Raw genomic sequence first — 15,965 nt, 5'->3', positions numbered from 1 at the left:
GTTCGCGTGACTTGTCGCTTCTTGGCTAGATTTTGGCTGTTCCTGACGCTAAAAACTTCACCTACCCTCACCATCACACATCATCGATATCTCCTTAACAAAATCCCCATCTCATGGATGGTGGTTGCTCACCGATCGCCATCCGCCACCCACCTTTTGGCTTTGTGGACAGTGAGAAGAGAGGGTTGAAGAAGGGGTGTCATTAAATAATTTAAAGTAAGATGGTTATTTTCTAATTCTACTAATTTGGGAGTCAAAAGTAATTTATTAATTTATTTGTCAATGGTAGTTTGGTAATAACACTCTCTATACTATGTCAGAACCCAAAATCATTAGTATTGTTATTTAAGAGTGGAATTTGGAATTTATGAAACTATTGGTGGAACAGAGATTCGCCAAACCTTGAATGGGCAATTGTGATTACTCAAATCATGTAAAACGAAGGGGCAGCTAAGTAGTACATTCTCCTCCTATAAGTATTTCAATTATGACGTGGCGCTTTCCCATTAGTCAGATCCTCTCAACAGCAAATCCTACACACTCTTCAGACACACTCTATTCTCACCCCATCATCTTTCTAAATTCCCTTTAAACTTCCCGGCTTAAAGGCACTTGTCTAACACAAACAGACTACACCGAACCTGAGCAAGCCTCTCGGTGAAGAAAGATCTCAAGAGGATTTAATCACTCCATTCAGCCATGGCTCAGCCTCTTGTGAAGAAAGATGATGATCGTGACGACGAAGGTACCTGACGCCTTTTCAATTTCTTTTCGTTTCATTTCTTCAATTCAATTTTGTTTGATTTACAAATCTCAGGCTATTAGTGCTAGATCAGCTGTAGGTTTTAGATCTGTGTAGTTTCGCTCGTTTTAGGCGTATTTGTGGATCCAGTATTGAGATTCTACAGTGTCATTTCAATGGATTTGGTTTTGTTTAAATTGATCTGATTAGGTAATGGTTTTGTAGTTGTAAATTGCAATGTGGATTGTTAATTAATTGTAATTACGGTTAATTTTACCTGATCTGAAGGAAAGTGTTTGGTGATTTGGATCTGGTGGCTGTATAATTGTTCTTATTGTTTAACTTATTGTTGTCAAGAATTGAATCACGCTTATATGTGTAATTGCTGTTATTAAACAGCGGAGTACTCTCCATTTTTGGGAATTGAGAAGGGTGCGTTTCTGCAAGAAGCTAGAGTTTTCAATGGCCCTCAGCTTGATGCTAGAAGATGCTCTCAGGTTTTGTAGTCACTCAAACTTATTTTTGTATTTGCATTTGTGTGCATTCGTTTAATAGCCATATTTTGTGTTGACACATTTATATTTTTCAGGTCATCACAAAGCTTCTAACCAAGGAGAAACATTCAATAAGGTAACTTCAATTCTATGGTTATATTATTTGAATTATTGGTTACAAAAAGAATCATTTGATCCATGGCTATTTAGTACATTATGATATAATATGATGAATCCTTGTTGGATGGTTTGATTTTGCATTAGATGAGTAGTTAAACTGTTGTGTTATACTACGATGATCCAATTCTGAATGATGTCTGCTTGCTCTAAATTTGTAGATCAAAGCCACGGAAGTTTTCTTTGCCGTGACAAAGCTTTTTCAATCAAGAGATACAGGCTTAAGGAGAATGGTGTATTTGATGATAAAGGAGCTATCTCTATCTGCTGATGAGGTTATATGCCCTTGTTGAATTTTCTTTTTCATTTGTTAGAATCTCGTTCTTTTTGCTTGTGCAAATATGGATACTGATGATCAATGTCTTTTTTTTTTTTTAAAAGGTTATTATTGTGACTAGCTCCCTTATGAAAGACATGAATAGCAAGACAGATATGTATTGGGCAAATGCTATACGTGTGCTTTGCCGCATAACTGATGGAACCCTACTAACCCAGATTGAATGGTACTTGAAACAAGCAATTGTTGACAAGAACCCAGTAGTTGCTAGTGCAGCCTTAGTTGGCGGAATCAACTTACTGCAGGTACTGTCAAATTATTTGTAGTAGATGAAGATCGAGTTTGGATATTCTAGTTGAAAATAATGCTAATTTGCACGATTATCCAACTGTTGATATTTTACAGACAAATCCAGAGATTGTGAGAAGATGGAGTAATGAGGTTCAGGAAGCTGTGCAATCAAGGGCTGCCGTTGTACAGTTTCATGCTTTGGCTTTGCTGCATCAGGTATGCTAGATTCTTAGTTTCATTAGTGTCCTTCACTCGCCACTTCCCTTTTGAAATTGATTGTTAGATTAAACCCAATCTATCATATCATCTTATCTAGTTTCCTTCAATTATTGATGCTCGAATATAATGAATATGTTAAATTGTGATTTTTTTTGTTTGCTTGTCCCTGCTAGACCATGTATTACTATTGGGTTTGGTTGATGACCTAAAGAATTGAGGAGGCAAGATTTGCTTCACAATCGCAATAAAGAGATCCACCCTACCCATCAAAACAAAACACCCCCAATTACTACCTTATTCAATCGTTGGTTTCGCTAGGCTTGTGTTCGCGTGACTTGTCGCTTCTTGGCTAGATTTTGGCTGTTCCTGACGCTAAAAACTTCACCTACCTCACCATCACATCATCGATATCCCTTAACAAAATCCCCATCTCATGGATTGGTGTTGCTCACCGATCGCCATCCGCCACCACCTTTTGGCTTTGTGGACGTGAGAAGAAGAGGTTGAAGAAGAGGGTGTCATTAAAATACATTTAAAAGTAAGATGGTTATTTTTCTAATTCTACTAATTTGGGAGTCAAAAAGTAATTTATTAATTTATTGTCAAGGTAGTTTGGTAATAACACTCTCTATACTATGTCAGAACCCACAAAATCATTAGTATTGTTAATTTAAGAGTGGGAATTGGAATGGAGAAATTATCCACCTTCTCCTAACCTTTACTCTAAATCGCGTCCTGTAATAGACGCCTTCCCCCCCAAAACCTTTTTAGCCAAGTTATTGGCTAGCCTACTCTTCTTTATTCTCTCTTGCTCTTCCGCATCTGGAAATGCCCCACATCTTAAGCCTATCATCAGGGCATATTCCATCATTCCAAAACGTTGTGGCTTCCCATCCACCACGAACCACATTTCATTTTTTTTTTTTTTTTTGGCTTTTAACTGAGTGCAGCAACATATAATGCACTGCCTGCCCCCAGAACGCCTTTTTTCAATTTTCTTCAATGTTCAAAAAATGACCGAAACAACTATTTTTGAATCGGTCCATACCCTTCTTGTGTTCTTGTAAATCTCTATTATTCTCGTAAAAACTTGCCAACTCGACCTAACTGTCACCCTTATGAGGAAGTACGGTACCTTATCGCTTAGAAACTCCAACCCATAGTCTTTATAGTTTACGTTTCGGAAAATCTGCACAATCAATATAAACCAAATATCAGCGAAAAAAGAAATCAAAACAACCAATAGGCCGCCAAGTTGGGGGATATGGGCTTCAAAGGCATTGGGGAGTGGGTGTTTTTGGCCTCGAGAGGATCGGGGAAGCCAATACAAGCCCTACAGAGGCTGTTGTGACAGGTTCCATGAGGTTGAAGGGCTAAAGATGGCAAAAAGTGGCGGAATAGGGGGGTTGGAAGGCTGTCCTACATATTGTAGGGCTGGCCATGCACAGCACGTGCAGGGCAGCCCTCCAACCCCCTATTCTGCCACCTATTGCCATCCCAGCCCTCCAACCTCCCACAAACAACCTCCCTATAGCCCTCCTTGCCTTCCCCCCTCCTTTGGAACCCAAACAAAGCCGCTCCCTTGATGCCTACCAACTACTCAACAAAATGCCACAACCACCATAACAATAAAACCAACTATATATCCCCCAAATTCGCACAAATCAATCAAATTTCTCATCAAATTCAAAACAACAAGTAAAAAACGTACCCTTTCTTCACTGGCGTCCTCCTCCTTTCCTGAATGCTTGTTGGCGTCCTCCTTTTCAGAACCGTTTTTCAATTCTTCTCCTGTTCTTATGCCGTCGTTGTCTCCTCTATCTGTGGACCACCTTCACTCATCGGATGATCCACCGGAGCGTCTTCTTCGACAACCTTTGAACTGCCGCCGTCACCGGAGTCTAGGATTTGGAGTGGGGTTGGGTTTTCTTCCTCTTTGTTAATATCAGCCATGATTTTGTGTAAGGAAGCTTTAGGAATGAATATTTTCCGGAAATAGGGCACTTTCATCGTAAAAAATGGCAGAGAAATCAAAGGTGTTCGTCGGTCTTTTTTTGGGTATTGGGGTCGATTAAGCGATTTTGAAGGATAGGGTCGTTTTTAATTTTCAAAATTTAAACAAACTTTCGTTAATTATATATTATCCACATATGTTTAAATCTTTTCAGTTTAACCCATTTGACATGTTTAATGAATTCTAAGTGTGCCACGTTAGTTTTTCTAAATTAAAAAAAATTGCAAAATATTTTCAGGGTCATTTTTTTAAATGCAAACTTGGGAGGTCTAGCCAGTTAAATTTCCTCCTCTTATTTCTCTTTGTTTTTAACACCTTCCACTCACTTCCTCCTTAAATCTACATCTTTCTTTTGTATATAAACTTATGCATATTTTCTTTCTCTTCCCTTCTCTTCTCTCCCGCCTCTTATGTTTCTTCTACTCTCCCTTTGCATTTCTTGCCAATCGGCGATTGACCATAGTTGGCTGCCACATGTGGACCTTGCGACAACCAAATATAGCTACCGGTAGACCTTCACATGGCAGCCAAGTATCAGATAGGGANTAAGATTGTCTTCGTGTGGACTACGCAGGTTCGATCCTACACTTGGATCGGTAGCAAAACGTTCGACGACAAATTTGGAGGAGCCTTCAACGTGCGTTTGTTTCTCTTAACTCATGTTGTATATTTATGCAGATTTTATTTAATATAAATTGTTAAAATCATACCCTTGATCTTGGCTCATGTAAACGATCCTGTTATTTTATTTTTCGTTTCCGCTGCGTATACGGGACCGTTTACTAACAACTGTGCCCCGACAATGTGCTATGGCATGGTAGCTATTGGAAAAAGTGTGCCACGGCACTATGCTACAGCATGGTAGCTGCTGGACAAAGTGTGCCGCAGCACTGTGCTACAGCACAGTAATAACTCTTATTCTTCTCGCATCATTCCATGGCACTTCAGAGATGGTGATTTTTGAGCTCAATAACGATGAAATTTGGAGAAGTGGTAAACATATGAAATTTAGCCCTTTGAATTATCTTTCCAAAAATTAAAGAATTGTATTAATCAGAGTTCTACAGCTTGAGATATTTTCAAAAGACCGAGGTATACTCAAGCTAGAGCGGAATCTAGAATCTTCTCTTTACTTCAAACCTCCATAACTTCTTCAATTCAACTCCGATTCTTGATCTGTTTGTTTCTACTCGTCATTCATTCCGTTGCCGACATAATTCTTCATATGAGCATAACATTTAAGCACTAGTAGCCTAAAAAATACTCAAACACACCCGTGATCCCATAAAAGACAATTATGAAAATATTAAGCAACTTTACCAAATTAAGCCTAATTTTCCGCAAATAATCCCCATAAACCACTAACTAAATGTGTATTTTCAAGCTCTTATCACTCGCTTAAGAGATTCTTCGCTTTTACCTTAAGCAACCAAGTCTGGGGTAGAATTAAGATCTGCCCAAATGCACGATCACTTAAGCGATTTAAGGTCTCGCTTAAGCGATTCTTTGCTTTTACCCTTGGTCGCTTAAGCGATACCAAATCACTTAAGCAATCAAGTCCGAGGAAAAATCAAGATCTGCCTAGATGCACGATCGCTTAAGCGATTTATGGTCTCGCTTAAGCGATTCTTCGCTTTTACCCTTAGTCGCTTAAGTGATTTGGTATTGCTTAAGTGATCAACTTCGAGGCAAAATCAAGATTTGCCTAGATGCACGATCGCTTAAGCGATTTGTTGTCTCACTTAAGTGATTCTTTGCTTTTACCCTTAGTCGCTTAAGCGATCAAGTCCATGACAGTATAAACATATGTCTAGATGCACGATTGCTTAAGCGATTTATTATCTCGCTTAAGCGATCCTTTATAGAAAACCCTTTGTCGCTTAAGCGATATATGTAGTTGCTTATATATCACTTTAGCGATCATGGACAATACCTATTTTTTCTAGCTTTTCTCCTAAATTTTGACAGACTAAAATCACCAAAACATATTAATTCCATATTTTCTCCTAAATTTGACAACCTAATTGCATCAACACATCAATGCCATGTAACAAGAATACTAAATAAACTCAAACTCAAAAGAGGGAGAGAAATACTGAATTGCTTTTGTATTAATTTGAAATGTGTCAATTACAACAAATAAATCTCATATATACACCCAAAACAAAAGCAGGGCCGACAACCTCCATCCCCACTCTTCATCATTCTCTTCAGCCATTTCCCCATCCTCCAAAATTATCTAGCACACCTTCAACATCAGCATCAGTAGTAGCACCACAACCCAAATATCAACAGCCTAAGGCCTAACAACACCAGCTGATCCAATTCAAGACAACCCAATAAGATAGCATCACATAAACTACAAAATTCTAAGTCTAACTTTCATACTTTTTGATGACAGCATCAACAATGACTTGGATTGGGTTCTGGTCAGTCAAAAGATATATGCCCATGGAAGCACTCAACAGCCCATCGCTCCCGACAGTTGCTCATTGTTTCGTCATTCAAGCCATCCATCGGGGTGTTGGTCATGTCGAACTCAATTAATTTTAGTGCATATGCCCCACAATCAGCACTACAGTAGGACGAAGACATTAGCATTAGAATCAGCTTATAGAACAATTGTATTATATAACTTTTATACAAAATTTACCTTAAGTCATTTGTCGGGACGGGAAGGCGCTTGATTGGCCACTTTCCTGTCAGTACTTCATCGCCGAAGTGTTGAAACATACTGCTATCACGCAATAGCCACGGGAACAATATGTACAGTGGCTCCAACTCCGTCTCCAACTGCCTCTCTCGACAAATACTTTGGTTGCATTCAAGGATTTGCAGCAAGCCTTCCTTTAGAAGCGCGACGATGGTTATCCAGTGCATATCCTTGATGTTGATGATGTAATATACTCTTTTTACCTTTGCGCAACTGTGGCTATGTTTGGGCCTTTCCCTCCATACATACTGCATCATCCTATCATCAAACTGAAAATCATCAGGGACACTGTCAAAGTCATTTGTGGCAAATCTTTTTCGCTTGCCTTTTCTTGCTGCACCTTTACCAATGGCCATTTTCATTAAAGTGTTATATATCGTTACTAGCGTTTGGCCGAAGGCCACATCGATGATGGCACAGTCAGATACAATATATCACCATTACTGCTCTGTCATAGCCTCATGAGTGCCAATACCTCATCGATATGCTGCATCAAATAAAAACAACATGATAAGTATACAATACCTCATGGAAAACATAAGCAAAAATAAGGAAAAATAACTCACCAAGTCATCAAGCCACCAACCCATCGTCAATATCTTTTCAAACCACTCCTGGGGATAATCCCCGATCTTGCACTTCACATGGGCATCACTTCCAGATTCATTGTAATAGGCATATAAGAGTTTTTTCTTTTCCTCCTCTATTGGCCTATACAAATCGAACTTTAATGTTAGAGTGGGTGCCCTAGAGCCAATCAATTATTGTAGAATTGACTCTTGTAATAATGTTCATTGATTAATAAAAAAAGGCATTTTATTCTATATCGCGTAAATCATCATTGTATGTATTGATATATGTCCTTAGAATGGTAGAACTGTGACGAGGGTATCAAGTGCTTCAAATCTTGATAGTGAGAACCCTATGAGCACATATGGTGGCCATTCTAGAAACGTCCGTAGTCCTAGTATTATTTTGAAGTAATGGCACAAATAATATGGTAAGGCTATCATAGTGTTGAGCGACCCTGTCGAAAGGCAGTGACTGATCTCACTTGTCAAGGTTGTTTGGTGACAACCTGGTGCAACACTTGGGTGTTTGTTGTAGGCAAGTTCACTGGACTGACCCACCAGAGGATTCCATATGGATGGTAACCCCAGTGTCTATGGAACAAATCTTCTAATGAATGGTGGTGTATGTGATCCTTAGACTTGAGATCACTAGAGCGCCCTGTGCACTGATTGGTGTAGTTTGACACTAGCCTAACGCAGTTCTATTTAGAGTTGTCAATACGGTAGTGATTGGCTGCATCAAGGAGTGTATCAAGACTATGGTGGATCGACAGAGGATTCATCGCTCTCGGGTATGGGGGAAGTTATCTCACGGCACAATTCAGTAAATAGCAATGACACTAAAACTGTGGCCATAGTGGGATTGAGTTGTTGCTCTATCCAGTTTATAATCCCAATCATTGGTCTAGTAACTGAATACATATATATATCGAGAGTAACTGAGGTTGACACTATTTCTATGCTTCGGTCTCATTGAGATAACAGATGATGAAAGGATTGGATTGTACGGTAACCATATCATTGATAGGTAGCTGCTTCGCTGAATCCGAATCTATCGGGTGGCCATGATGCCTTGCTAAGGGCCAATCTTGGTATGTGTGTAGTGAGATGATTAATTGGTGTTAATCGCGATACTATACATGATGAGAATGCAAAATGTCATATTTACCCCCTTTAATGTCTAGTCTTTTATACTTATTTGTTGCCTAAATGTACTCATTATTATTCTATTTTGATTTAGGATGCAAATGGAGGCGTTAATTGCAAAACGGAACTAATTAAGTGAATTTGGACAGTTTTGACATTGCTTCGTAATCTGAGCATAACTCTCTCATCCGAGCTCTGATTGAGATGATTCAAAATGCTGTGGAAATATAAGAAAGAGATCTAAAACTTTCGTGTTTTGAGTTTGGAGAGATACTCGCTGAATCAAGGTTTTAATCAAGCTTGAAGTTGACGCACCTGCACTGCCGACGTTCTGGAACATTCCGCCTTGTCATGCAATTCAAATAGGCAGATTATTACAAGAAGTTTTGAAGACCTGTTGCATGCAAATTACAGCTGGAAAACACCACTTTCCTATTTTATTTTAGGACTTTATTATTTTATTTCCAATTAATCAGACTAGGATAAATGTTACTTTAGGATATTAGAATATTTTGAGGAGATTGAGTAGAATTAGAATTCGAATTTAGATATTTTTAAAGATAGATCGATGAGGGTAAAAACAGATATCTCACACACGCTCTCTTTTCTCTTTTGGGTGGATTTTTGTTTTTCTTTTGAGTTTTGATTATGGCCAGCGGCTAAACTTTTATAACTTGGTCGAACGAAACAAGACCTCGGAATCAATAAACTGTGAGATCAATCTGGTTTTTTTTCTTTAAGTTTTCAATTTATGTTTGAGTATTGAATTTCTTCTGTGCTTATTTTAATGATTGTTGCGTTTATTACTAAGAGGCCTACTAGTTTATTAATTGTTGCAATCTACTGCTAAGTTAGATATCAAATCCGTATTGTTTGATTCCTCTAACTTGTGAAGCAATTAGGGTTAATAATTTGCTGCGTCAGAATTAGTAATTCTAAGAAGAACACTCGACTAAATTAATGCAACCGCTTGAGTTTGTGTTGTTTTAGCTTCATCGATCTCTCTAGGTCTTAAGGCTGCCCACTAGATTAAATCTTTAGCACTTGTCTAGGGTTGTTTAGTAGTAAGGTTAATTAGATCACTTGTTTCTTAATTAATTACAACTAAGGAGAAATAGGAAAATACTTCCAACGGTGAATATTCGGGTATGAATTGATTTTTTTTTGTATCGATGATCAGTTGAAAGATTCCGATGGTGGATGTTGACTTAGACCAAGGTTTGTTATTTTGATTGATTGATAATTTAATTATTGTTTTCCCCGAATTGTTTCTGTTTAACTCAAATCCACCCCATACTGGTTCGCATAACATTAAATTCAGCTAGACACTCTCCATGGGAATGATCCTGACTCACACTACTACATGTTGTTTTTAGGTTTTAATTCTGGGTGCCTACGACAGCACGCCAGATTTTGGCGTCGTTGTCGGGGGGGGGGGGGGGGGGGGGGGGGGATGATTCTAGTTGATTTATTTTGTTTTTATGATTTCTTGTTTCATTCTTGCTGTTTTTTTTTTTTAATTTTATTTTCCAGAAAAGAAGAAAAAAAATAAAAACTGTGAACATAGTACTTTTCTGGATGCAACATCAAAGAAATTTTGGTTGAATTAGGAGTGCTGCGAGTACTTGTTTCAAAGAAAACGAAATTCTGAGCAAGACTAGAATGTATTCTAGCCCCACCCTCTTGACACCAGAAAACACGTTTTGATAGGGTTTTTGGCATTTTGGTTTTTGTTCATTAAAAAGAAAAAAAAAAATTATTATTTTTATTTTATTTTATTTTCTAGTTGTTTTTTTCATTATTTGTCATTTATTTTCTTTTATGAGTTTTCTATGTTTTTGACCAGGTCCTCTCATCTTGGTGATTTAACATTCGACCCAAGATAGAGAGCCCTTTGTGCAGGTTAAAAGGAAGCTCGAGAAATTCAAGGAAAGCAATTTGGCCCTTGATTCCATTTGCTAGCAATTCTAATTTAGAAGAGGAGGACGTCATGGCTGGAAATCGAACCTTGAAAGAGCTTGCTGCCCCTGATTTGAATCAGCACCTTTATGCATAACATTTCATGTTTTAGATACTGCTATTACTTTTGAATTAAATATGGACTAATACATCTCTTGCCCACTTTTGATGGTCTTGTAGTGAAGATCCTCACAAGCATTTAAAGGAGCCATTGTGTTTGCACGAGTATGAAACCTACGGGGGTGACCGAGGAGCAAATTAAATTAAGAGCTTTTTCATTTTCTTTGAAGGATTGGTCTATTATCTACCCACTGGGACTATAACCACATGGAACGAGATGAAGAGATTGTTTTTGTAGAAATATTTCCCAGCTTCGAGGGCAGCCAATATTCGGAAAGAAATTTGTGGTATAAGGCGCACAATGGAGAGTCCCTACATGAATACTGGGAACTTTTAAGAAATTATGTGCAAGCTGCCCCCATCATCAATTGAGTAGCTACTAATCCAGTACTTCTATGAGGGCCTTACATACCTGATAGGAGCTGATTGATGCTGCTAGTGGAGCTTTGGTGGATAAGACTCTTGAGGCCGCGAGAAACTTGATTGCAAATATGGCAGCCAATTCTCAACAGTTTGGCAATAGGCTGACCTTCCATCTGGCGTGATAATGAGGTAATATTTCTCCCCTTGAACAACAAATTGCGATTCTAAATCTCTCTTTTCGTCAAATGGCTGTAGGTAACATGCAAGAGTGAAAGCTTGTGGATTTTGTTCGGTAGTAGGGCATCCAACTAATGTGCCCAACTCTTCAGAGGAGCCTGTTGAGCGCGTGAATGCAGCAGGTGGTTTTCCTAGGCAACCGCAAATGAAGTATGTATCCCTATTCAGCACATATAACCCTGGATGGAGGAATCACCCCAATCTTGGCTATGGAATCAACAAGTGAATCAGTCTCACCCTTAAAAACACCCAAATTACCAGCAGTATAAGCAACCATACCCCCCTAGACAACAACCAGGCCAAACTTCTAATCTGGTATGTCTTTAGAAGATATTGTTAAGTCTCTTGCCACTAATACTTTGCAATTTCAACAGGAGACGAGGGCTAGTGTTCAGAGTTTGGAGAATCAGATGGGACAAATGGCAACCGCAATAATAAGCTGAGGCGCAAATTCGGGGAATTACCCTCTCAACGATGGTGAATCCAAGGGAAAATGTAATTCAATCGTCTTGAGGAGTGGTAAGGAGGTGGAGATTCTAGTAAAGGTAACCCCTGCATTGTCGAAGGAAGAAAATGAGAAAAACATCCTTATAGACAGGAACGTTCCCAATGACAATGGTGTTCTAAGAGTAAGTTTCCACCTTTGTCTTATTATAAATCAGTACCTCCTTTTCCTCAAGCTTTAGCAGAATCTAGAAAAGATGAGTGGAACAGAGATATATATGAGACTTTTCGTAGATGCGAGGTAAATATTCCACTCTTAGATGCTATTAAACAAGTACCACGTTATGCTAAATTCTTGAAAGAATTGTGTACAATTAAAAGGAAACAGAAACTCAAGGGGTGTGAAAAGGTGAGAGTAGGAGAGAATGTTTCTGTAGTGATTCAGAGAAAACTTCCAGCGAAGTGCAAGGATCCAGGTATGTTTACTATCCCTTGTACGATAGGTAACACTATGTTTGAGAAGGCCATGATAGATTTAGGAGCTTCTATTAATGTCATGCCATATTTTATATATGCTTCTTTGAAACTTGGACCTTTTAATAAAACTGGTGTTGTGATTCAATTGGCTGATAAATCTAATGCCTATCCTAAGGGTGTAGTTGAGGATGTTCTGGTACAAGTTAATGACTTAGTTTTCCCTACTGATTTCTATGTGCTTGATATAGTAAATAGTGATCAAACTGCTTCTATTTTGTTAGGAAGACCCTTCCTAAAAACATCCAAGACTAAGATAGATGTTCACAGTGGCATACTTACCATGGAATTTGATGGTAAAATTGTTAAGTTTAATATTTATGATGCCATGAAATATCCTGATGATGATGATAATAATCCTGTTTATTCTATTGAGGTTATTGATTCTTTAGCACAGGAAGTTTTTGAACTTGATGGAGAAGATGGAATGGGAGTTGCCATCAGTAAGCATCTTGAGGAAGAGAATGAGGAGTTAGCTTTGAGTACTGATTTGCAGGAAACTGTTGCAACGTTGAATGATTCTCCAAAGTTATAGCAGTCAGGTAACGTTCCTTATATTGCATTACCAATTTCTAATGAGAGGCTTTTACCCTCTGTTTTGCATGCCCCTATTCCAGATTTGAAGCCTCACCCTAGTTACCTCAAGAATGTGTTCCTTGGAGACGGAGGAACGTTATCGGTGATCATCTCAAATAAACTCAGTGCATCGCAAGAAGAAAAGCCTTAAGTCAAGCCAATGACAATAAACAAAGGCGCTGCTTGGGAGGTAACCCAAAGGGAGTTTGTTTTCTTATTCTCGCATTTTAAATTTTGGTTATTTTTCCTTTTCTTTGCATTTCATCTTACATTGGGGACAATGTCAGTTTTAAGTGTGGGGGAGGGGATTTAGGTTGTGTTTTAAGTTGTTGAAAAAAAAAAAAAAGTAGTTTTTGTTTTTAGGAAGGTTTTTGCTTTAAGTCATGTCTTTGAACGTCTAGTAATGCATGAAATAGTAACTTGACTTTGTTATGAGCATATTCCTTGACTTAGGATGTTAGCAATCTTTCATAAAATAAAGTTAATCAGATTTGAATCTTTGAAGTTTGAAACAATATGTCTTGAGAAGTTGTGTGGACTTGGCGACGAAGCATGATTGAGGAGTGTATAACAACCCTTCAAAGAAAAAAAAAATTGTTTCTCTTAAGCTAGTCCTAAATTTGGGTTTAAGCAAATAGGAAAAAGAAAAGAAAGGTATGTGGTGAGTCGAGATGGAGCGTAAAACGCACTCACTCATAAACACAACCATGAAATGAGATGGAGCATAAAATGCACTCATTCTTTTTCTAAAAAAGAAAAAAAAAATATATATATATATATATATCCCTAGTTTGCTACCCAGTTTGTAGTAGTAAAGAGAAACAGTTGAAAAAAAAGTTGAGAGATGAGTTGTACATGAATTGCTTGTGATTAGTTTCCTTGTTTGCATTGACTGATTGAGAGTAATTGTGGAAAATGATGAAGAGAGATGAATGTCATTAACTCTACTTTATTTTATTTTGTTGCTGCCTAAGTTAGGTATGAATATGCATGGATTAAATATTGTTGCTTATGCATCATGATGGTGTTCTTGATATGACTTGAGATGATGGTGTTCTGGATATGACTTGAGTGTAGTGTTTGTTTGAATTAGTTTGCCCGAGGACGTGCAAAAGCTAAGTGTGGGGGAATTTGATGAGAATGCAAAATATCATATTTACCCCCTTTAATGTCTACCGGTATGATAAGGACCCTACGAGTCACACACATAGAAGATAATTTAAGAACCAGTTATAATAAGGGCGTTTTCGTCTTTTTAGGCAAAAGGGTATTTTGGTAATCTCACAGTGCAATTAAATTTGCTGAGGTTGTAGCCTTTATTTAATTTGATATTAAAATTAAATAAGTCTGATTACGTTTAAATATGTGTTTGCATATATTTAAATAAATTATTATTATTATTAAATGTTAATATATTATATATATATTAATTTAATTTAATTGAGGTAATGATAATTAAAATTAAAATATCTAAATGGGACTGTTTGGATACAAGGGGCGTTTAGGTTGGTGTCCAAGTCTATTCTATGATGAAATAGGGCCAAGTGTGCACTATATAAGTGCAACACTTTGTGAATTAAATAATGAATTCATTCAATCATTTAGACTAAAAAATTCCAGCCCCTTTTTTCTCTCTTCCCACGCCAGTTTGCCTTTTTGGTTGAATCAAATATTATTTGATTCCTTCTTGGTTCTTAAGGCTAAAGAGGATCTAGCAAATCCTTCTTTAGTTCCTTAGGGTTATCTTCGTGTGGACTATATTGGTTTGATCATACTTTTGGGTCGGTAGCGAAGTCCGTTCAGAGACAAGTTGGAGGAGCCTCCAAACGTGCGTATGATTTCTTAACTCTAGACTGAATTTTCTGTAGATTCTTATTTAATGTATAAACTGTAAATTTGTGCCCTGATCTTGGTTCTAAGGAACAATCTATGTTGTAAATAATTTTTGTTTTTCGCTGCCATGACTTGATCGCTTCCTAACATTTAATTCCTCCGTTTTTGCTTGCCTACTTCCTCCATTTGCATATCCCCACTTCCTTCGCGTCCCGCCTCATCCTCCTCCATTATCACTTCCCCACTTCCTCCACCAACCTCCTTAACTCCTCCATTTTTGCTTCTCCACTTTCGTGGACTTTCTCAATTTTTTTCTTCATTTTCTTCTTCTTTCCATATGTTACTACGGACAACTCCTTGCAATAAGAAAAAAAAATCAATCAAATTTAAGCCTCATTTAAAAGCAAGTGCATATTCAAAAGGTTAATCCTTTAATCTTACCCGAGCCGCTTGAATTTCCATGTCTATTTTGTCGTAATCCCAATGGGTACACTTTTCGATGTGCCACTACAACATCCTAGGAAATGGCAATTGCAATTGCATGGCCCATGGGAAGCCAAATAAATTGTACATGCTCAGTCTATTCTTCTCAACAGATTGGCGATGCTTTAACACCATGTCTTTTCCTTGTAGGCAGCCCATGGTTAGCTGAAATGATACCCGTCCCCACGGATAAGCATTAAGAAGTTCATGTTGCTTGCAAACTTCACCCAATCGGTATTAACGGCTTTCGTTGAGTCTGAAGTCATTAGGATCGAATGAACGAACCATACCAGGGACATCTTGAACCTTTTTAAAGAGGTAAACCCAACTTCTCCTAGCCTCTCCTCTAAATGGCGTCCTGTAATAGACGCCTTCCCCCCCAAAACCTTTTTAGCCAAGTTATCGGCTGCCCTACTCTTCTTTATTCTCTCTTGCTCTTCCGCATCTGGAAATGCCCCACATCTTAAGCTTGTCATCAGGACATATTCCATCATCCCAAATCGTAGTGGCTTCCCATCCACTACAAACCACATTCATTTTTTTTATGGCTTTTTACTGAGTGCAGCAACATATAATGCATTCCCTACCCCTAGAAAGCCTTTTTCCAATTTTCTTCGATGTTCACAAAATGACCGAAGCAACTCTCTTCAAATTGGTCCATAACATTCTTCTGTTTCTTTAAAATCTTTATTATTCTCATAAAAACTTGCCAGCTCGACCTAACTGTCCCCCATACGGGGAAGTACGGTACCTTATCGCTTACAATCTCCA

General features: G+C 38.1%; 1 protein-coding gene across 1 annotated transcript; it reads left to right on the top strand.

Moving 5' to 3' along the window:
* The first annotated feature begins 592 nt into the window (after positions 1 to 592).
* LOC116114081 (coatomer subunit gamma-1-like) lies at positions 593 to 2,206 on the top strand. Its single transcript, XM_031400234.1, has 6 exons — positions 593 to 745; positions 1,142 to 1,239; positions 1,332 to 1,372; positions 1,575 to 1,688; positions 1,795 to 1,995; positions 2,096 to 2,206. Exons 2-6 carry the CDS (start codon positions 1,230 to 1,232, stop codon positions 2,204 to 2,206), a joined length of 477 nt encoding a protein of 158 aa, XP_031256094.1. The 5' UTR covers positions 593 to 745; positions 1,142 to 1,229.
* Positions 2,207 to 15,965: the final 13,759 nt, after the last annotated feature.

Source organism: Pistacia vera, unplaced genomic scaffold, assembly GCF_008641045.1.
Source record: "Pistacia vera cultivar Batoury unplaced genomic scaffold, PisVer_v2 Contig70, whole genome shotgun sequence".
Classification (NCBI taxonomy): Eukaryota; Viridiplantae; Streptophyta; class Magnoliopsida; order Sapindales; family Anacardiaceae; genus Pistacia; species Pistacia vera.
Note: the sequence above shows the minus strand (reverse complement) of the source record. Positions and strands in the feature narration are given on the sequence as shown.